At 41.3% G+C, this 23,918-nt stretch overlaps 1 protein-coding gene across 1 annotated transcript in view; it reads right to left on the reverse strand.

Moving 5' to 3' along the window:
• si:cabz01083838.1 (macrophage mannose receptor 1) overlaps window positions 1–23,496 on the reverse strand; it is a 36,369-nt gene extending 12,873 nt beyond the window's left edge. The window contains exons 1-3 of the mRNA XM_051891045.1: window positions 23,337–23,496; window positions 9,038–9,400; window positions 1,903–2,241 (exon numbers count right to left, since the gene is read on the reverse strand). Coding sequence (XP_051747005.1) covers window positions 1,903–2,241; window positions 9,038–9,400; window positions 23,337–23,370 — 736 coding nt within the window. The 5' untranslated portion in view covers window positions 23,371–23,496. The remainder of the gene's footprint in view (window positions 1–1,902; window positions 2,242–9,037; window positions 9,401–23,336) is intronic.
• Between the last annotated feature and the right edge of the window lie 422 nt (window positions 23,497–23,918).

Consider the following 23,918-nt stretch of genomic DNA (forward strand, 5'->3'; position numbering starts at 1 on the left):
CATCAAATTTGGCTGAGAAATTACCCTTCGGCTGAGAAATAAGTTAACTAATGTTAACTAATGAACCTTATTGTAAAGTGTTACCAAAATATTTATTTATTTATATTTTTTTTAAATGAAATGATACTTTAAATAATAAATTAAAACTGTCAGTAGGTGGCGGTAAATGTCTAAATGAGTAATATAAATACATATACAGTACCTCACGGAAGTGAGTACACCCCTCACATTTTTGTAAATATTTTATTATATCTTTTCATGTGACAACACTGAAGAAATGACACTTTGCTACAATGTATAGTAGTGAGTGTACAGCTTGTATAGCAGTGTAAATTTGCTGTCCCCCTCAAAATAACTCAACACACAGCCATTAATGTCTAAACCGCTGGCCACAAAAGTGTGTACACCCCTAAGTGAAAATGTCCAAATTGGGCCCAATTAGCCATTTTCTCTCCCCGGTGTCATGTGACTCGTTAGTGTTACAAGGTCTCAGGTGTGAATGGGAAGCAGGTGTGTTAAATTTGGTGTTATTGCTCTCACTCTCTCATACTGGTCACTGGAAGTTCAACATTGCACCTCATGGCAAAGAACTCTCTGAGGATCTGAAAAAAAGAATTGTTGCTCTACATAAAGATGGCGTAGGCTATAAGAAGATTGCCAAGACCCTGAAACTGAGCTGCAGCATGGTGGCCAAGACCATACAGTGGTTTAACAGGACAGGTTCCACTCAGAACAGGCCTCGCCATGATCAACCAAAGAAGTTGAGTGCACATGCTCAGCATCATGTCCAGAGGTTGTGTTTGGGAAATACATCTATTTCTCAGTCTGACAGGCTGACTGTCAAATTGGTCAGCATGGCTGTCGTCCCAGAAGGAAGCCTCTTCTAAAGATGATGCACAAGAAAGCCCACAAACAGTTTGCTGAAGACAAGCAGACTAAGGACATGGATTACTGGAACCATGTCCTGTGGTCTGATGAGAACAAGATAAACTTATTTGGTTCAGATGGTGTCAAGCGTGTGTGGCGGCAACAAGGTGAGGAGTACAAAGACAAGTGTGTCTTGCCACAGTCAAGCATGGTGGTGGGAGTGTCATGGTCTGGGGCTGCATGAGTGCTGCTGGCACTGGGGAGCTACAGTTCTTTGAGGGAACCATGAATGCCAACATGCACTGTGACATACTGAAGCAGAGCATGATCCCCTCCCGTCGGAGACTGGGCCACAGGGCAGTGTTCCAACATAACGACCCCAAACACACCTCCAAGATGACCACTGCCTTGCTAAAGAATGTCTCCAGACCTAAACCCTATTGAGCATCTGTGGGGCATCCTCAAACGAAATGTGGAGGAGCGCAAGGTCTCTAACATCCACCAGCTCCGTGATTTCGTCATGGAGGAGTGGAAGAGGATTCCAGTGGCAACCTGTGAAGCTCTGGTGAACTCCATGCACAAGAGGATTAAGGCAGTGCTGGAAAATAATGGTGGCCACACAAAATATTGACACTTTGGGCCCAATTTGGACATTTTCACTTAGGGGTGTACTCACTTATGTGGCCAGCAGTTTAGAAATTAATGGCTGTGTGTTGAGTTATTTTGAGGGGACAGCAAATTTACACTATTATACAAGCTGTACACTCACAATTATTGTAGCAAAGTGTCGTTTCCTCAGTGTTGTCACATGAAAAGATGCAAATAAAATATTTACAATAATGTGAGAGGTGTACTCACTTCTGTGAGATACTGTGTATGTGTATATATATATATATATATATATATATATATATATATATATATAAAAATATATTTATGTGTCTGTGTGTGTGTGTGTGTTATGCAGTTCAGTAAGAGTATTAGGAACACTGAAATTGTGTAAAAACACAATCAGTAGCTAAGGATCAGACTTACGTTGCATGCAGAGGAAAGGAAGGACATCAGAGCAGACCTGGTAATGGATCATACCAGCAGGATCTGAAACACCACAAGGACTTTGCAGCATCACATCAGGTTGTGCTGTCAGCCAGGTAAGGGAGGAAGTGGAGACATTTGTTGCATCTGACCATTTCCACACATCTCTAAACAGACCAATCCAAGCAAACGAATATGGTTTCTTCAGCTCAACTAATTGGTCATTCTCACTTTGACTCCAAACGATGGCCAGATCTGTGTAATGATGTCTGCAGTAGCTCTGAGCCTCTTTCCAGGTTTTGGCATTGCTAATGAAAACAAACCTGTTTGTTCTGTTCTCTGTAATTGTAAGAGTTGGTTAAATTACTTTTTGCACAGTAAATTTTATAGAGTACATTTGTCAGTGCTGTGGCTAGATTTTAGCAGTGCTGTTTGGTAAGAAGTAATGATCACCTGTTTTAAAATACCTCGTGCATAAACAACTTAAATCTCTAAGAGTTCCAACCAGGGGCATCACTAAGGAGGGAAAAGGGGACTGTGTACAAGGGCCTCACAGGCACTAGTTATGTCAGTTATGTTTTAAGTGAACATAAACTGCTGAAAAAGAATAATAGATGTAATAGATAATAGATGTAATAGTGTAATAGATTTGTGTGTTAGGTCTTAAAGTGACAGCAGCATAATATAAGTACTTGATTCACATTAAATACTTAGATACAAGCAACAAAAGAAAAAGAGAAAATCTCTCACTGCTCTTGACTGAATAACTTTTGTAGCTTTAATAAGAACCAGTGTATATTTCTATCATACAGGGAAGACTATGCAGTTTTATTTTTACATTTGATTATTCAATTTCTTACTCCGCCATTTTGAATTTTCTGAAAAACCTACTTTTTCTAACTCCTCTTAGACCATTGATGTTAAACATCGTATAGATTTTAAAATCTTGCTAATTACTTACAAAGCACTAAATGGTTTAGCTCCCCAGTACCTGAGCGAGCTCCTAATTCATTATAGTCCTTCACGTCTATTGCGATCTCAGAATTCAGGCCAGCTGATAATACCTAGAATATCAAAATCAACTGCAGGTGGTAGATCCTTCTCCTATTTGGCACCTAAACTCTGGAACAATCTTCCTAGCATTGTTCGGGAAGCAGACACACTCTGTCAGTTTAAATCTAGACTAAAAACGCATCTCTTTAACCTGGCATACACATAACACATTACCAATTTATATTTTCAAATCCATTAAAGGATTATTAGGCTGCATAAATTAGGTCAGCCGGAACCGGGAACACTTCCTATAACACCTGATGTACTCGTTACATCAGAAGAAGAATGGCATCTACGCTAATATTAGTCTTTCTGTTTATCCCGAGGTTCACCGTAGTCAACCGGATCCGGGCCGTATCCAGGTGAGACCAAGGACCTGCACCTTGACACGACCACAACGCAGCCCTGACGTATCAGCAGAGATTGAGTCAACTAGATCATCCACTGTGAAGGCCTCATCGACACGACAGCCACGACACAGTTCCTCAACAACCGTCCATACCGGCGTGATCCTCAATACGATCCTCAATTGGATGGAACTGAAATAAATACTTTTAATGTTGTGATCCTATTGGACTTATGATAGCAACCTGAATTGTAACAAAGCACTGTTGGCCAGAGGAGAACTGGCACCCCGACTAAGCCTGGTTTCTCCCAAGGTTTTTTTCTCCATTTTAACACCAATTTGCCACTTGTCTGCCACCTAATGTCACCTGATGGAGTTTGGGTTCCTTGCCGCTGTCGCCTCTGGCTTGCTTAGTTGGGGACACTTGACTTGACATTTGATATTCAACAGTGCTTTGATCTGCCTGCATTGACACTATTCTTTAAGAGCTGCTGTGCAGCCAAACAATGTACCGGTTATCAATGTAAAGCTGCTTTGACACAATCTACATTGTAAAAAGCGCTATATAAATAAAGGTGACTTGACTTGACTTGACATTGCTCCGATTTTGATGAAAATTTAACCAGATTACCTTCAGACTATGCTGACAAAAAGTTATGGAATTGATGATGATGTCAAATCGTTCTTGAATAACGTGAACAAATTCAAAGACCAAGCCAAAATGGCCGTAAGGCTATATATATCTCCTCAATTCTTTAGCGTATTCAGACCAAACTTGGTTTGTGTTATGACAACTATGACCTTCACAGTTTCGGCACAGTGCCACCTAGTGGTCAGGAGATAAGAAAAATGGTTATTTTTGCTTATGACTTCTGAAAGGTTTAGCCAAAAATCACAAAACTCTTTAGATTCTGTGCAGCATGCTGAATTGAATGATACCCAATTTTCCCATATCGGCATTTTGGATGTCGGCCATTTTGAATTTAGTTGTAAAATACTTTATTTTACTAACTCATTGCCATATCATTACAAAACTCTGTATGTGTCATTGGCACTTGAAGGCACTCAAAAAGTTTTGGGACAAAAAGTTATAATGAAATTTCAAAAAATGCCAATAGCTTTTGATTGATTTTGCCTATAGTAATAAAACTTGTCTTAATCGATTCCTTGGGTCATGCCGAGAAAATAGATATCAATTTTGCCACAGTCGGCCAGACTTCCTGTCTGCCATTTTGATTCTCTTTAAAAACCTACTTTTCCCTCCAGGACCGTTTGGCCAATTTTCACCAAATTCGAGTCAGATCGTCTTCAGACCATGCTGGTATGGATTTCATGTCGATAGACAAAACTGCTTTTTGTATACCATATCAACAAATCTGATGGCATGATGCCAAAATGCATCAGTGTCATTGTCATATAATACTGACCACACCACATCAGTTTGGTAACAGCAAGACCTATTGGTAAAAAAAAATGATGAACTATTAAATCATATTACTAGTGATTGATTTATGATTTGTCAGCCATTTTGACTAAAATCGTCTTAAAATGTCTTAAATTATTAATTGTTGCAGTCGGTCTAATGCTCCCAGCCATGCTTAGATCCTTATTTTGCCTTTGTTGTGCTTGGCCCCTTAATTACTGCTTGCAGCTATACTTTCATTTTTATCTTTCTTATATTGCATTTGTCCTATTGTTTTCATCTTTGTTCCTATTTTAATAACAAAGATAAAATAAGTTTGGCCTAAATGTTCTGTCATTCTTTTTTTCTTTTATGTCTTATTACCTTGTAAGTTGCCGATGCATCTCGAACAAGCCTATTATGAGCAAGTAATTGAATCATTAATTTAAAACAATGTTTTATTTTAATTAATTCATTCAAATGAATTAAACATTTTTAAATAAACTGCAGCACTTAACATTTTGTCAGAACCTCTAGTAAATTACATGTTATTTGTTTCCTTATCTGTTCAGAATCATGGGAGAATCGTGATATCTATTTGGAAAAAAACATCATGATTCTCAATTAATTCACAATTGTCAGCTCTACTGTGCTGTAACTTGCCTTTTGTTTATTATGTGTTATGTAAGAGATAATGTGCAATCAGCAACAAAATAAACCCTGACAGGGTTCAATAAAGTTTGAAAATATAACTGGATTAGTTAAGCAGATTGCTTAAAGTTTTAAAATTATGAAATCATAAATCAGTGGAACTAAGGTTAACCAACAATTTAATATAAAAGTTTGGTATAATTCAACTTTTACTTTCGGCCAACGGTCCTCAATCAAGTTTGATTTTTGGCCCTTCTTTGTAAAAAGATTGTACACCTCTGCATTACAGAATACCCAACCTAAAAGAAGATGGAATATGCAGCAATGTTTACTGCTTTAGCCCAGGAAGGGCTTCCATTATTGGACTATTCAATTCAGTTCGGCACACTCACCCAACGGACTGCCTTTGATGACGGGACCTTAAAATCCCTATATTGGATTGGGGCAAACTTACATCGATCCCTCAATTTACCAGATATGACAGAAGGGACTTGGAGGGAGACCATCCTACAGTGTCTGAAAATTTTTAACCCCAGTCCATGCCATCATCCGCGTCATCAAACCTAGAGCCCAGCCAGCCATCACCCCAAAACATGGATATAACACCAGAGCCCACCGCAGATCGGGAGCTTCCGCCTGTCAAGATGAATGAGCCAGAGCCTGAGATGAGGACAGCACCGACCATCGCCCCAGAGCCAAAGCCCCACAGTGAGTCTGGACAAGTGTGTGAGCCGGCAACATCCATACAAGTGGATGTATTGGTGGAGCTGGACACTGAAGCATGGCTGATCGATTGGAAAATAGACGCAGTGCTCCCCACCCACCCCCGTCCTGTATTTACTGTGTCGTCACCATCCCTGCTGGTCCTGCCCAACCCTGAATCTTCTGTGTCCTCATCGCTGCTGGTCCTGCCCAGCATACAGCCTGCTTCATCGCTGACCCCGCCCAGCCTCCCTTTCCCACCTCCTCATCCAGATTCAGCCAGTCCTTCGGCCCTGTCTTTTTGCTGGTTCCCTTCAGCCCCTCGTCTTCTCCCTTGACGCTTTGCTGTGTGGATAAGCCTTGGGTCTTACGGTCGCCAGCTTCACCCAAGCAAGTGGATCCCTGTCTCTGCCTCCAGCCGCTGATCCCGTCAATCCACCTCAGCCCGTCGACCTGTCAGCTCAAACCTTGGCACCGGGCTCCCTCGTCCCTCTGGATCCACCTTGGTCAGTCATCACCCTGCCTTTGCCATGGACTTGCGAGCCATCCGCTGCGCTCCGTCTCTCCACCCCTCAGACGCTCGCCGCTGTGGCTACGCCTTGGTCTCGCTCGGTCCCATTGGCTCTCCATCTGCACCTAGGGCTCCACTGTTAACGGATTCTTCTCCGTCGGTCATCCCCCAGATGTCATCAGCCAAGACTTCATCATGGCTCCTCCCTCCGTCGACTCCGCCATTGGATTTCGTCCTGGCTGTGCTCTGGGGTACCACATGGCCACTCCCAATTAAAACGTTACACTTGCAAAATAGTCTGCCAAAAAATAAACTGCCATATCACCCACCCCTAATGGTTGGCAGGGGTGTGAAGTAATAAATTACAAATACTCACGTTACTGTAATTAAGTAGTTTTCATCAGAAATTCAGTCCCTCCAGGATTCTGCGATCACAGAATTTACCGCAAAATCAAGCAAACGCCGCAAAATTCGGAGGGGCTTGCAATTTTTCCAAATTGCTGCATATTTTCCACAGATTTTGGGCCTGAACGCGTCGTGTGACGTCATCACAACGTACATTCAGCCAAAGGAAAGCCCACTTCGAAGTAGGCTATGTGCGCTGAACTTGAATCGATCGATAAACAACTGTTTGTGCCGTTGCTTTGGCAATGCATCTGTCAGTCAGTCAACCACCGCAACAACCCCCCTCCCGCTGTAAGCGCGCAACTCTCTCTCTCTCTCTCTCTCTCACACACACACACACACACACGAGCGTGCACGCTCTGAGTGACATCGTTTCCATCAGTCGGTTCAGTTTATCAACAGTGTCTGTATGTTGCATAAAAGAGGCTCGCGCACTCTGTAAACAACCTCAAAATAAACGAGGAGCAAGACGGAACCATTGAAGTAGACGCTGAATGAAAATGTATTCGGTAATATAGCGGGTTCCAGGGTTACCCCTGTAAAAACAGCAGGCGACTGCTTTACCTTTCTGACACTGCTACTGATTGTTTACTTTCAAACTTTATAGTTATATTCTTTTGCACTTTAATCTGTTTGAAACATTTATTTACTTTATACATTTTGTGTATTCTTCAAAAGTAGGCCACTGTTATATTTAAGGTTCTTTTTGTTGTATTATAAAAATACTAATCAACCCTGTAAAGCCTGAAATAATCAAATAATAGTCAGAAAATAATTTATTTTTTATTTTTACCTTTAGACAAAATATAAAGGAAAAAGTTTGCATGTGTTTTATGTTTTGTCATATAATTGATACACCAGGATTTACAATATGATATGGTGAGTATGGCTTAATTTTGTTCAGAGGCCAAAATTGAGCAAAAATTGCAGTTTGAAATTTTATTTATTTTTTTGTTATTTAAAGAGCGCGTTAGTTACTGAATTAAGTGTCAACCCATGAAGAGGTAATGACTGTCAAACTTTTTCTTCAAAATGTTTATTTATGAAACTTATCTACATTCAAGTGTTGATAAAAAAGAATGCATGAAGCTAGAATAGTTTTTTGTGTTTTTGTTGATGTTGTTGTTTATAAAGCAGAGGCCCTGTTCTTTCTTTTGATATACTGTATTTTATGTTCAGATTTCATTCAACAAATAATTCTGTGGTTCTTGAAAGTTTTGTGAAAATGATCAAAAATGCTGGCACTGACTGGTAACTATTTAAAAAAAAAAAAAAAAAAAAAAAACGCTGGCAGGGAAAGAGTTAAAGTACAGTTAAAGGTATATTTCATGTATAAAAATGAATAAAATTATAATATTATTAATAACATAGTAGTATACTTAAAGTATAATGTTAAGTTCACTTAAAGAAAACTAGTTGTGTACTCAAAGTTTACTACTGTTGCACCTAAAGTTTACTTAAAAGTATACTTTTATATACTAAAAAGTAGGCAAATTTAGTCCCAAGCAGCATTGAAATACAATTACAAGTATACTGCTAGTACATAGATATTAGTATACTTACTGCATTCATAAAGTATTATACTTATTAAAATAAACTTGAAGTACTTCTTTTTCATAAGGGTTAGCAAAAAGAGATGTGCATTTGTTTTGTCAATTATATCATCAGCATGATAAGTAAATGAAGTTGTGTAAAAGGTAGGGGATGATGCCCCCCTTAGAACAATGTGCATTTACATTTAAATTGTAACGTATTCAATGAAATGGAATAACAGTGTAGTTTGTGTTAGCTCACTATCTTAGCCTATTTCAGTGAATTAGATGAGGAAAACATACATTATTATTTAAATGGTGATGAGTGTACTGAAAATTTGTTCATTTTCACAATACATTTTTTAGAAAGTAATGGTACTTTCACTTGAGTATTTTTTTCAGTACTCTTTCTACCCCTACTGGTTGGTACTCAGAGATTCAAAGTTTAAGAATGATTTTTATGGTATGAAACTGCATTTTCAACATTGTGAACAACATTCTTATTATTGATATTTGCTTCTATCATTTCTTACCACTGAAGCAAAAAAATGGAAATTGTCCACTGCAGTCATAATCATTCCATGTTTTATCGTCTATCATACCACATGCCTCATGTCCATCGTAGTTGTTTGGTTCTCCAGTGAACCAATTCTGTAATGTTATTTTCTCATCCTGATAAGACCACCGCCAGCTATAAATGTCATTATACAGTCCAATCCAAGCCATCTTAGCCATTTTATAAACTGTGCCTTGTAGATTTGCCCAGTCGTCATCATTTTGAACAGTGGCCAGGTCAATGTGATTCTCTCTGCAGTAAGCTTGTGCCTGGTACCAAGTCTTCTGTTCCTGGATTAGAACATATTCATGTGAGATGCCCCCAATAAATGAACAGAATCCTGTTGAGAGGAAAGTATTGAATGTTACAGTGAAATACACATGTGAACATTAAACCAGGGAGTATACCAGATCAGGTTTGTTTAATTGGAGTTAGAGCTGAACTCTGCAAGACAGTGGCCCTCCAGGAGTAGGATTGGACATCTCTACCTGACTCAGAATAAAATGCTGCACAATAGCATAATGGTAATATATCTGTGGTAACATGGTCTGAAGCCCTATGGTGCCAAAGCAGCACCCATAAAGATCTGTGTCACAACATCCTTATAAGTACACACTTGCTGCCATCATGTCAGAATTTCTGCAAGGTGCACAAACATATGGAGCAACAGAGAGTATGGCAAGCCATGCAGGGTCTCGTTCCCATCCAGGGAAACAGGGTTACATTAGTAAACTAGTCATTCTCTTTTGTAGGAAACTAAATAATAACACAATGGGAACAATACATCAGTGAACAACCAACAGGTCAAATAAAAACTTGTTAAAGGGTTACTTCACCCAAAAATGAAAATTCTGTCATTAATTACTCACCCTCATGCCGTTTTACACCCGTAAGACCTTCGTTGATCTTCGGAACACAAATTAAGATATTTTTGTTTAAATCCGATGGCTCCGTGAGGCCTACATAGGGAGCAATGACATTTCCTCTCTCAAGATCCATAAAGGTACTAAAAACATATTTAAATCAGTTCATGTGAGTACAGTGGTTCAATATTAATATTATAAAGCGACGAGAATATTTTTGGTGCGCCAAAAAACCCCAAAATGACGACTTATTTAGTGATGGCCGATTTCAAAACACTGCTTCAGGAAGATTCGGAGCGTAATGAATCAGCGTGTCGAATCATGATTCGGATCGCGTGTCAAACTGCCAAACTGCTGAAATCACGTGACTTTGGCGCTCTGAACTGCAGATTCGACACGCTGATTCATTATGCTCCGAAGCTTCCTGAAGCAGTGTTTTGAAATCGTCCATCACTAAATAATTCGTTATTTTGTTTTTTTTGGCGCACCAAAAATATTCTCGTCACTTTATAATATTAATATTGAACCACTGTACTCACATGAACTGATTTAAATATGTTTTTAGTACCTTTATGGATCTTGAGAGAGGAAATGTCATTGCTCCCTATGTAGGCCTCACGGAGCCATCGGATTTAAACAAAAATATCTCAATTTGCGTTCCGAAGATTAACGAAGGTCTTACAGGTCTGGAACGACATGAGAGTGAGTAATAAATGACAGAATTTTCATTTTTGGGTGAACTAACCCTTTAAGAGGCAGCCAAACCTATAAAATCTAGGTTTTAATACCTAATAAAAGTATACAGAGAGGGCAAACGTGCTAGTAAAGTGGGCCTGAATACCCAAAAGTGAAAGTATACCATGTTCTCCATATGCTCCAGAAATTGCATCTATTAACAAATGTGACAGCCACTGTTTTGAAACCAAAGGTCCTTTGCTACAACCACTGTATATGATCAATTAAAACTTTCAAAGCTTTAAAGGCACAGCATGTAAGTTTCGCCATTAGAGGTCGCTTATTCAAAACAATAACAAAGGCATAGCTTGATGATGTCACAGGTAGTGTTGGGAACCAAAACTGGTTCTTATCCAGAACCGGCAGTGTTTTTTTAAAAGTACCGGGACCATGCAAAAGTTCTAAGTTTCGGTTACGAAAACAGTTCTGGTGTGATGGGTGGGCGAAGTGCGGGGAGCATATCCTTTAATAGGGACGTCTCACCTCATGAATATTATAGCAGTGAATGCACTGAAAAGCCCTCGCGCTACTCATATATGTCAGATATTAATGCAGAGAGAGAGAGAGAGAGAGAGAGAGATGCACAAAACTGCATGATTAATCTTTAAAAGATCGCGTTCTTGATTTCATCACCCACAATATCACTGAATTCTTATATGACAACGATTCACCCGTATATTAAACCTTTGACAAAAATAAAATTGCGACATTTCAATCTGCATTCACGCTGCCGCTAATCTAGAGAGAGCAGTTGTCATGTTTAGATATAAACAGTTTCATAGACAATCTTTTCAAACACACAGTATCATTGTTTTGTGTTACAAATATTACAATTATCACAGAAGTATACAAAAGTTTATTATTCATATAAAAACTGTAAGATTTGAGGGCGAACCAGACAAATGAATCTTGCAAATGATCCATTCAAAAAGAATATTCCATAGAATTGTGAATCAACACTCAGGATCCTAAATCAAGATCTTCCATTTGGGACGTCATTCAGTCTAAGAACCCCCAGCTAAGTACTTTATAGCCATGCATGCCTCCTAGCTAAAGAAGAACGTTCTCAACTTGGGGCAGTAAACCCAAGACTAATGTTCGAAAAGACTTGAGCCCCACGAATATAACATCAGAGGTTGTTTGATCCCCAAAACATAGATACAAAACAGACCTTCTTCTTCTGAGTGACCTCTGAGTGACACAGAGTTGAAATCCACAGGAAAAACCAACAGACTGTTCTTTTTTTTTTTCATATAAACTGCATCAAATCATTCCAAAACAATTCTAAATGGATTCAAACATTGTTCAACTGCATAATTCTATATCATGTCTACACATTACACATGTGACCAGTTATGCTTAGAACACTCACAATTCCTGTAATTGTTATAACTTTTGAATGGTTGATTGAAAGTGCGCCTTGTTTGGTATGAGTGTAAATCTCTGTTCATAATTCAAAGGATGGCATGAATGAAATCTGTGTAAAATCAATACTCTCTGTACTCTCTGCCAAGAGCGGGAAAGTCAAGAGTCTACAGATAACATGTCATTTATGGTGAAAGGAGAAGAAAAGCCACCTCTGAAACAAAGACGATACCAAATTGGTCAGAACTCCTCAAAGAGGTTGGACAAACACCTCAGTTTAAAAATTCAGGACACCAACAAAGAATCAGACAGATATCAAGACAAAGGCAGATCAAGATCAGATGAAAATGGTTTAAGAACAAACAGCTTCATTCAAGCCATCCAACTCTCATCTCACTTACTTTTTTCTTTTACTTAGTTTCTTTTCTTTACTATTGAGAGTCTCGTGCTCTAAGTTAAGTTTTGCCAAAGAGTTTAATCAACAACTCTACAGTCTTTCAAGCTTCAGCCACGAGGGAGACTCTGCATTGCATCCATTCGTCCGCCATCACACCAGAACGTGATTGGCTTCCCACAACATCAATCCGGACATGCAAATCAAAGAACCTGGGAAACACCCTTCTCAAGCCCAAGACGCTGACAAAAAGAGAATTCCAATTTAAAGACACAAACGACGAACGCAAGTATACCTCCAGATTCTAGCTGAACTGGTGCATTGATATAAAATTGAATAACCCCGCCTAAGAAGTGATAGAAGGGTTAAATTAATGATTGATGGTTCATTCAGATCAGGTCTTATGAAGTGCATATATTGCTAGAAACTTGAGATTATCATTTCACTCTCTTAAAACTCATTTTTTCCTCACTTCCTTTCTTTCTGCAACTCGTCTGAATGTGTGTGTGTTTGTGTTAGATTTTAGTTTATGTGTCAGAATAATCAAAGTCTCATATATGTTTTTTAAAAGAAGTGTCTTGTGTTATGTGCTTACAAATTTAGGGCCAGATTTACTAACAGCTTGCACCAGCGCAAACCCTCTTTTAGCGTTAAAAAAACTACTGTCGGGATTTACTAAAGACACGCAGTGCAAAACTAGCATTGAAAAGGCGTGGACTGAGTTGTTTTTGCGGCTGAACTTATTGCATTTATAGGATTAATTTTAATTTGCGCTTCAGCAGTAGATCACGCGCAAAACTTGCCACTCCCATCGGCGCATTTGTGGAATTAACAAACGCTAATTTGCCCTGTTTAGTAAATCTAATCTAATCTAATAAATCCGATTTATGCTACCTTGCTAATAAATAGTGTTTTCAGTATAGCCTAGTGTGGATATTCATATCCACTACACAGCTGATAGTTACGGCTTGTTCAAATGAATGCTATATGATTAATTTGCTCGGTCGTATTTCCTACTAAAGCAGTATTTAACTCTGGTCAAGCGTATCTATAGCAGACTGGGAGTGGCCTTGGATGGCAACATGCTCAGTGCATTATAGGTGTTGAACCTTTCCTGCCAATTTGGAAAAAGGAAAGACAACTTTTTTCCTCTGTTTTCTCTAGTCAGATAGCACAGATTTTATAAATAAATATTGCATCTTTTTCTACTGCATAGGCAGCCAAGTTTTATTGAAAGCCGGTTTTGCTGGTGGTGAAGTACTGCTTTAAGATTTGTGGTTATATGGATACATTAAAGGGGAGGTATCACACACAGTTTCTGCCAATCTCATGTTAATCTTAAGTACCTATAGAGTAGTATAACATCCTTCATATCGCCGAAAAGTCTTTAGTTTTATCATATTTATAAAAGATACATACGCTGTACCGAGTCTTTCCGAAAACAGCCGAGCGCCTGGAGGCGTGTCCTGTGAGCGGAGATAGAGTGACGAGCTGTCACGCGCAGCTTTTGTGTAGAGATCGGCTGCAAGCTATCAATGGTCAGCTCAACAAATATATTCAATACTCCATCGCATTATCCATGGATAACTTTTGAATCACTAGTATATAGTGAATGATGAATAATGAATTTATAATTTCACTACGTTCGTATTTTTTACATTATATGCGCTTAGGCGCCTACTGCCAACAAAACAGACATTTGATGCAGTTTTACCCACCACCTGCGGTTCCGACTCATGAACGGGATCATTATCGCTGTGACCGCTCCATCTTTCAGTTTCAAACGATCTGTAAATCCAGCGTAGAACTGAGCCTTGTTTATGAAACCATAAGTGCCGATCCTGGTGGCTCGAGCAGCCATGGAAAAACACGAGATATTCTCCATTCATTTTAACCAATAAAAAAGTGATTGCAACTCTCAGTTTCTATGGTTATTTTAATAACAAATATCGAGAGGGCATCAATGTGATGCGTGAGCACAAAACTCTCAGCTCCACTTAATGCTGGGTTCTTTGGGAAGCAAGGTTATCTTTCCCTCACAACCAAAAACACACTTCTTTGGTGACATTGTTGATTTCGTGAAGACCTGTGCAGCGCTGCCCGAAGTTCGTGAGGATTTGGAAGAGTATTTTTGGCACAGAAACGTCATATGTCCAACTCGTGTTTTAAAACTTTGGCCATGTTTAGCATGAGAATCAAACTCTTTAACAGTGTAAATAAGTCAGAATGCATGAAATAGCATTATACTCCCCCTTTAATATAATATTTTGATTTATTTTCCTAAGTCATGCTGATTGAATGTTTCTACCCTAAGCAGTCATCCAAATAGTATTTAATGATGGTAGAATGTGGGCGGAGCTATGTGCACACCTCTGCAACTGGGCTCACACCATTTATGGTGAAACAGCTTCACTTTGATGCTGTTGTACCTTTTCAAATCTTTGCAAATCTTTGCAAAAATGTCTTCCAACACAGGCACATCTTTTCAACAAATACTATGACATTAAACAAAATTAACTACAGGGCAGGGTGTGTAATTTATGTAGACATATTTTTGGGCTTCAAACCACTGACATATATCCATTGCATCATTACCCAGCATTAAGTTCCTCTAAAAATGTGATTAAACAAATTGTTTTACAAATGTGCATTGTAGGTTATTTTGGGAAAATCTCCTTTGCTCATAATTTTATCACTTAATTTAAAAAAAAAAAAACTACTTTTAAATTAACAGTTAAATATGAATAATAGATTTTTTTGTACTTTTACTAGTCATGTTCTGTTTAGTTTCATTATCTTCTGTTTAGTGTAACTGTCATGTTCTGTTTCTACCTGAGTTCTCATTTGTTTTTACCATGGTTTCTGATTAGTCACACCTGGGGTCCGTTCTTCTTACGTCGCTAACTTAGTTACCTGGATTTGATTGATGAAGATTTGGCATGATCTTGGAATGTTCAGTTCTTCGACGCTCATCCTGGACTTGCTGTCATAGCAACAGGTCCGTAAGCTTAAACCTGCTCGTGAGCAGGCTTATTTCATGTAAACAGGATTAGATTGCATCTTTTTAGGCGGAGGTGATGCTTAAAGTCTGTCCCAGCCACTGCTACTTTCTTACAAGCGTACCCTAATGTGAAGCAGGGACAATATTATATAATAATGGTTTAAAAATAAATTTGCAAATAATATTAATTATAATGTTGTGTAGTCTACCATAGACACAGCCAGTTTGACTAAGAGATTTATTTGTAAGGGAATAATTACTTAATAATTTTATTGGAGTCTTACACATGATGTACAGTTAGTTTGTGCTGTGTATTAATTTGAACCGCGACAGATATTATGGGAGTGGCTTGATGCAGCGCAGGAGATGCAGATAACTTGATCTTGACACTTAAGAAACCTTAATTAATGCTGTCCCCTTACAAATCTGCTTCAAAGGTAAAATTAAATGAATTGCTAATTACAACGTTTAAACCTCTACAATTCTATTATTGTTTTATGTCGATTTGGTTGCTTGGCTGTTTTCTTATAAAGGTCCAGAAATTCGTTAAGTTGTTTTATACTACGGGGCTGTTGAATGATCGAATCTGATTGGTTGACCAACGTTCTAAGGCGTGCAATTGTTTTCAGGGAAACGCACAGCTAAAGTAGTTCTCTTGACCACACTGCAGTTCCATATCACTTCACCAAATGGTTTCGGTTATTTCACTAGGTCCTTACAGTCTACAACCGCAAAAGAAACAAAACCCACAACAACACCAACCAAGCACATAAATATAGTAAACAATAGGATGAAAATGACAAATTATTGTCATGGTTTTTGCCACAAAATACGTTTTATCGTGTTTTATCACGTTCAAACTCAAACTGGTGCGCAACGTTTTGCTACGGTTTCCGGGTTGAACGACATGTTTCCTGGAAATGGTGTGCAACGGTGTGCAACGGGTTTGAGATACGTTTTCTCTTGTTTGGTGGGTGTGTCAAAAATGTCAGCCCAATCAGCAACAACATGTATATAAACCACGCGGTTTAGAGACAGCTCGCACAATGGGTATGAATGTAACATAAAAGTACTACACATATTTATATATTTTGCTATTGTATTTTGGAGTGACACTTTCATAAACTTTTCTATTCTCCTCTGATTATATAATGGTAAATATTACAATATCATAGCACAACAATAGTGATCATCAATAATGATAAGCCTAATACTCACAAAAATAATAAGGTCATATAGATAACACAGTCTCAGAGGTAAGAAGTGGATTGTCCTTCATCTGAAATGTTTGTCTTTTCATCCTGAAATACGAGGCAAATGTTGGATCACAATAATTAGGAAGCACAGTTTCCACAAATCCCTTCCCTCGATTGGGATGTTCTCTTTTATACTGGACGGCAAGGGCAGTGACTGTAACATCGAGCGTATTTTGTAGTATTAAACACGTATTTATACCGATTTAATCAGGCTCCGAAAATTCTTCAAAAAGAACACAAAGAATGGCCTTCTCAGCTGCCATAGTTGCAACACTTGCGTCATCAGAAAAGGGTGTTCAATGTACCACCGTTTCCGTTTAAAAAAATGTTCCCTTTCAAGGGAACTCGTGCTGCGTAATCGCTATGGGAACGCCTCTGCGTGATGTCGTCGTGAAGCATGTATGAAATCTGTCCAATAGGGAGACGGTACGTCATAGGCGGGTGACGGCACTGACCAGGAACTATAAAGCCTGCCCGAAAACACTCTCATTCAGCTTCTGTGTCTTCTGCAAGCGCTACGTGTGATCTTGTCTGTCGTATTTGTTGTTGTCTGTCTACCATCATTCATTCATTTATATTATGGCAAGCGAGCAGCAATTCAGGAAGTGTGTTCATCCCTGCCTTCGTTTCATTACGGGCGGGGATACACATGAAATGTGTGTTGCTTGTTTGGGAGTGCAGCATGCCCAGGCAGCTCTCGAGGGGGCTGCCTGCGTGCACTGCGAGCAGCTACCTTTGAGATTGCTGCGCTCCCGCCGGGCCAAGTTGAACATCGATTGGCCAGCCGAGAAGCAAGAGCAACAGGCCAAAAGCAAATTGGATGAACGCTTTCTACCATCCAGGTCTGCTCAACCTCCACGTCGGGCACTACCGTTTTTTCACGACCTCCACACCGAGGTGTCGAGGTCCTGGAAGAGACCGGTTTCATCCCATATTTACTCACCTCAGACTTCCACCTACAGCAATGTGGTTGGTCTGAGAAGACACGGGTATGTGGCGTTGCTAAGAGCGGAGGAGACGCTTGCGAGCCATCTCTCTCCGCAGGCGGCATCGTCCCTTAAAGCCCCGACGCTGCCCACTAAGCCACTGAAAACAACATCAGCGCTAGTGGGCAAAGTGTACTCGGCAGCAGGTCAGGCTGCGGCGTGCTTGCACACGATGTCAATTCTGCAAGCATACCAAGCCGACCTGCTGAAGGACTTGGGGGAAAAATGATGAAGTGGGTGCAGATCTTATTCAGGAGTTGCGTCAGTCAGCCGATTTAGCCCTCCGTGCCACCAAGGAGATGGCCAAGTCAGTCGGCCGATCTATGGCAGCCCTGGTGGCCACCGAGTGGCATCTGTGGCTAAATCTCACAGATATCAAAGAGAAAGATAAGACGTTTCTCCTAGATGCCCCACTGAATCCATCTGGCCTCTTCGGTGACGCTATAACATCTGTCACCGAGAGGTTTCAAGAGGCGAAGAGACAAGCTGCTGCTCTGCAGCAGTTTCTTCCCCGCCGTACCCAAGTCCCTTCGGCTGCTGGGCGGGAGCAGCCAAAGCCGAGTACGAGCTCCTCGCAACACAGACAACACCAGAAGCAGAGCGTTGCTACCCGTACTCCCCCTCCGAGGAGCTGGGATGCGGGGCAACGCTCTCAGGCGAAGCCTTCAAAGGCAAGACGGATCTGAGGGCCGTCATTGCTGCTAAGAGGGCTTCGTCGAAAAAATCCTGATGCCAGAAAAGTCAGGATCCTGAGGATGTTCCTCTCTCTACGTTGCCTGTTTGTCTTCAGTGCCCTCAGGGGGGCGCTCTGCCAACCCCGCCGCAATGCCGGGGCGCAGTAGTTCCCCGCGTGTCACCCGAGGGTGGCGCGCTCTCTCTGGTACAGCCAAGCCAGTTGTTCCCTGCCGGGGCTCCGCTTCAGGGCACTGTGCTGGTTGCCCATATTCCACCAGAGGCTAGCCTCGAGAGGCTGGTTCCCTTAGTAGATTTTTTTGACAGAGTGGAAAGGTCTGTCAAATATATCTCAGTGGGTCCTGCACACAGTAGAAAAGGGGTATGCGATTCAGTTCAGATCACGCCCACCCCGGTTCAACGGGATCCTGCCCACAGTGGTGGGTCCCGAGCAGGCTCTGGTGATGGCACAAGAAGTAGAGACTCTTTTGCGAAAGGAGGCTATAGAAAGGGTCCCTCCTCCCAGCAGGGAGTCAGGGTTTTACAGCCGCTATTTCATTGTGCCAAAGAAAGACTGGGGATTGTGTCCGATTTTAGATCTATGTCAGTTAAATCGAACAGTAGCAAAGCTCAAGTTCAAAATGCTGACAATAAAACATATCGTGTCACAAATCAGATCCGAGGACTGGTTTATCACGATAGATCTAAAAGACGCATACTTCCATGTATCAATCCTCCCGCAACACAGGAATTTCCTAAGGTTTGCTTTCGGGGGCGAAGCATTCCAATATCGGGTTCTTCCCTTCGGCCTAGCACTGTCACCCCGCACCTTCACCAAATGTGTAGATGCGGCTCTGACGCCCTTGCGTATGCAGGGCATCCGCATATTAAACTACATAGACGATTGGTTGATTCTGGCTCAATCAGAGCAGTTGGCGGTTCAACATCGAGATGTTGTTCTCGCTCACATGAAAAGGTTGGGGTTGAGACTAAACGCAAAGAAAAGTGTGCTTTCTCCAGCTCAGAGGACCACTTATCTAGGCGTGGTGTGGGATTCGGTGACTATGCGCGCCCGTTTATTTCCGGCTCTCATAACGTCGATTCTCTCGACCGTCTCAGACATAAAGCTAGGTCAGTCACTCACTGTCAAACAGTTCCAGAGACTGTTAGGTCTTATGGCAACAGCATTCGACGTGATACCTTTTGGCCTGCTGAACATGAGACCACTGCAGTAGTGGCTCAAAACCAAGGGGTTCTCACCGAGGGGGAATCTTTTTCATATAATCAGAGTCACGCAGCAATGCCTTCGTGCTCTAGTTATATGGAAGCAACCTTGGTTTCTGTCCCAGGGACCTGTGTTGGGAGCTCTTGGTCGTCGCGTCACGCTAACGACAGATGCATCCCTCAGGGGCTGGGGGGCGATCATGAGTGGTCGCTCGACTCGAGGTTAGTGGCAGGACCATCATCTCTCTTGGCACATAAACTGCCTGGAGATGCTGGTGGTGTTTCTAGCACTGAAACACTTCCTTCCAGACCTCAGGGACCATCATGTGCTAGTTCGATCAGAAAACACATCGGTGGTCTCATATATAAATCACCAGGAGGGTCTGAGATCGCGCCCGTTATACAAACTGGCGCATCAGATCCTCCTGTGGTCCCAGGGGAAACTGCACTTCTTGGGCTGGATGCTATGGTACAGCCGTGGCCGAGGCTACCGCTGTACGCATTTCCCCCGATTGCGCTGTTCCCAGGAGTTCTGGAGAGAGTACGCCGGGACGGGGCCTGTCTGTTATTAGTAGCCCCGTTCTGGCCGGCCCGAGTGTGGTTCTCGGACCTGGTATCTCTTCTGGACGGGTCTCCGATGGAGATTCTGATCAGGAGGGACCTTCTCTCTCAGGCGAGCAGGTCGATCCTTCACCCCCACCTGGAGTTATGGAAGCTGTGGGCGTGGCCTCTGAGGAGACACAGCTCATAAGCTCCGGTCTCTCAACCGAGGTTGTTGAGACCATTCTCCAATCCAGAGCTCCCTCCACGAGGAAACTTTACTCCTTGAAGTGGAGATTATTCACTTCATGGTGTGAAAATCACCAGTGGGACCCAGTTAACTGCCCCATTGGCGCGGTGCTGGAGTTCCTGCAGAAAAGATTTTCTACAGGGCTATTCCCCTCCACACTACAGATGTACGTGGCGGCCTTAGCTGCTTACCACGCTCCTTTGAGTGGGGTATCTTTGGGGAGACACCCACTTATTACTCGTTTCTTCCGTGGTACTTTGAGGCTTAGACCTGCAGTCCGCACGAGAGTACCGGCTTGGGATCTGGCCACTGTACTACAGGGACTTTCTATGGCCCCCTTCGAGTCCATTGAAGAGGTGCCAGAAAAATTTCTCACACTAAAAACAGTGTTTCTGCTCGCTATCACGTCTCTCGAAAGAATTGGAGACATTCAAGCCCTGTCGGTATCTCCATCGTGCCTCGAATTTGCGCCTGGCAATGTTAAGGCTTTCCTTCATCCCAGACCGGGATACATTCAAGGTCCTCACTAATACTGTGAGACCTATTGTGCTGCAGGCCTTCTGTCCTCCTCCATTTACGTCCTCGGACCAGGAAAAGTTAAATCTGCTGTGCCCGGTTAGAGCACTGGATGCATATATCCACAGAGCTGCCATGTGGAGAAAAGCTGATCAGCTATTTGTATGTTTTGGGGCACCAAGGAAGGGTCTCCCCGCATCCAAGCAGAGAATGAGCAAGTGGGTGGTCGAGGCCATCTCACTTGCTTATGAGTTAGACCTTGGCTCCACTCCAGGGGCGCAGGTGCTACTGTGAGTTGTGCACTTCAGCTACACGCGAACGGTCACTTGCTCATATGGCGACGTTGGGATTGTTGTTCCCATAGCGATTACGCAGCGTGAGTTCCCTTGAAAGGGAACGAGACGCTGCGTCGCCTTGCCATACTCCCGGCATGCCCGTAAGCGACTTGCCTCAGTATTTCAGAAGCTGAATGAGAGTGTTTTCAGACAGGCTTTATAGTTCCTGGTCAGTGACGTCACCCGCCTATGACGTACCGTCTCCCTATTGGACAGAGTTCATACGTGCTTCATGACGACATCACGCAGAGGTGTTCCTATAGCGATTGCGCAGCGTCTCGTTCCCTATTCAGGGAACTAAGGTTATATACATAACTGAGACGTTTTGCAACGTTTTGTCGGGGCTGAACGCAGCCCTGGTGAACTGCTGCGTCGTTAACACGCTTCCTTCACTTCCCGGAACTGGATGCGAGTCCTCGAGACGAGACGGCGACTTGTTTGGAGAGCGTTTCTGCCTTGACTCTATGAGTTTTGCTGCAATGTCGTTTAATACTGTTTACATAAACTGGGTATAGACGTTGGAGAAGCTGTGAGAACCTGACGCAGTTGCTGGATCGCTGTTTTCTGTACTGGCCTTCGCCGGAAAAGCTTCTGTTTGTTGGCTCTTAATAAAACATTAATCTCCTCGACAATCAGTGTTGTGACGGCCCGTAACTGCATTCCAGTCGGGGTGCTCTGCGTTCATTTATGCCTGCAGTGCTGTCCTGTTTCCAATTTCATTTTTTTGTTAATTTTTCTTCCTTGGTTGCTCTATATCGTTTTGTCTGCTCTTTTCAGTTGTACCAATATTATTTTTGCTTCTGAAGTTTGAATTATTTTGTTTTCAATTCTAATTATATCTTTGTGATATTTCTTTAGTTTATTTCTGTTTAATTCTTCAGTTGCATTAGATTTCCGTATTGTTTCTGGAATTTGATTTGTCTTTGTTTTCAATTTTGATTATATTTTTGTGATTTTCTTATTATTCGATTTGCTTTCTCTCCATTTGCATTAGATTTTGTTTTTGTGATTTATATAATTTGTTTATAATGTCTATTGTTTCTTTTCCTTTTTTTATACTTATTTGTATTTTGTTGAAATTGTGATTTGTTTCAAGCAACTATTTATTAGTTGATTTATTGGTTGCAAAAATTCAATTTATTTATTTTTGTTATTTGACTGGTTGAGTTGAACATCCCAGTTTCCAACGTGACTGTGTACTTGATGTATATCATTTTTGTCTCGGCAGGGCCTGAGCACCAGGGGCAGAGGACTGGTTTTTAGGTGGTGGTATATTCCTCACAAGTGTGCAGTGACCACCTCACCGTGCGTGTGCGTGCGCACGCGTGTGTGTGTGTGTGTGTGTGTGTGTGTGTACACAGTGAAGTGCAGTGATTCACCTACAAGTGGTGTGGTCTGATTATCCGCTTTTTTTTTTTTTACTGGTAAGCTCTAGTCCCTAGCCCTCGACTTGTTCTAAAAACCCTAAGTGGCCCGTTTGGCTGGGACAAATGTTTAATTATTTATTTTAAAATTGTTTTTAATTAAGATGTCAATAAAGAGAAATTTTGTAATGTTACCCATGTCTCTGATTCTAATTAGTGACACGAACTTGTTCATGCAACTATAGGTGGTCTATTCTAATTCTTTGGGTGAACTCCCAAAGTGGCGTAGTCGGAGTGAGATTGATATCTTGTTAGTTTCCCACTGTATTTAAAGTAAAAGTCCTTATTGCCCTCGAACCCCCGCCACATGAAGTCAAGGAGGGAGAGTTTTATGGATATCTGAGTTGTCTCACACCCAAGCCGGAGCCTCACTGAGATATACAGGAGAAGTTCGAAAGGTTAAAAACTTTTCGAATTCAAAATTGTTTTGATGATCCTGATCCTGTGCAGACACTACACTAGCAACTGTAGACCTCTGAGAATGGATTGTGTGAAGGCATAAATCTGGGATTCTGTTTTTATTTTTCCAAAGTTATTACACACACACACACACACACAGGTCTTTAAAGGGGTCTCAGAAAGTGAGGACCGGCAAAAATGTACTCACTTTACTCTCTTTGTCCTCACTCAGATTGTCTAAAACTCAAACTGATCCTCCCAAAAATAGCTGTACACACACACACACACAAAAACATTCTAAAAAATGAGTACTCACCTGAGAAAAATAGCAAATGAAACAGCGTGTCCATTGTATGGAACCTGAAACTGTAGAAAGAACCAGAATAATGACAGTTAAACAAAAGTATGAGTTTGTAAGTATAATATAAGACAAAACTCCTGATCAGATCCCAGCAGTTACCTGCAACAACAGACAGAATGAATGATTCCTACACACATTTTTATACATTACATGTCATGCAAATGCTCTGTTCTCAGATGCAAAATAGAGATTCATTTCCATTTGGACTTTATTTACTCTTCATTCAAATATATAAATAATCAGGGCTTAGTAAGAATGCTGTAGTTGTCCATCAGTCTTTCGAAACCCACAGCTAAATACAAGCTCTTGAAATGTGATTTAATGGGTTAAGCCTACAATATATTGATGATGATGGGAAGCAGCAATGACTGGGTGGCAGGCGTAGCTGGGGACTGGAGAGGGGCTTGGAGAGCAACATTGACTCAATGTCCCATCCAACAAAAAATAAAGCCTCAAACACATTTTGGAGAGGTGGTGGGAGAGGGAGGTTGGGCTCGACCAGAGTATTAGAGATGTGACTGTCAGATTTAGATGGCA

This window comes from Ctenopharyngodon idella, chromosome 4 (assembly GCF_019924925.1).
Source record: "Ctenopharyngodon idella isolate HZGC_01 chromosome 4, HZGC01, whole genome shotgun sequence".
Classification (NCBI taxonomy): Eukaryota; Metazoa; Chordata; class Actinopteri; order Cypriniformes; family Xenocyprididae; genus Ctenopharyngodon; species Ctenopharyngodon idella.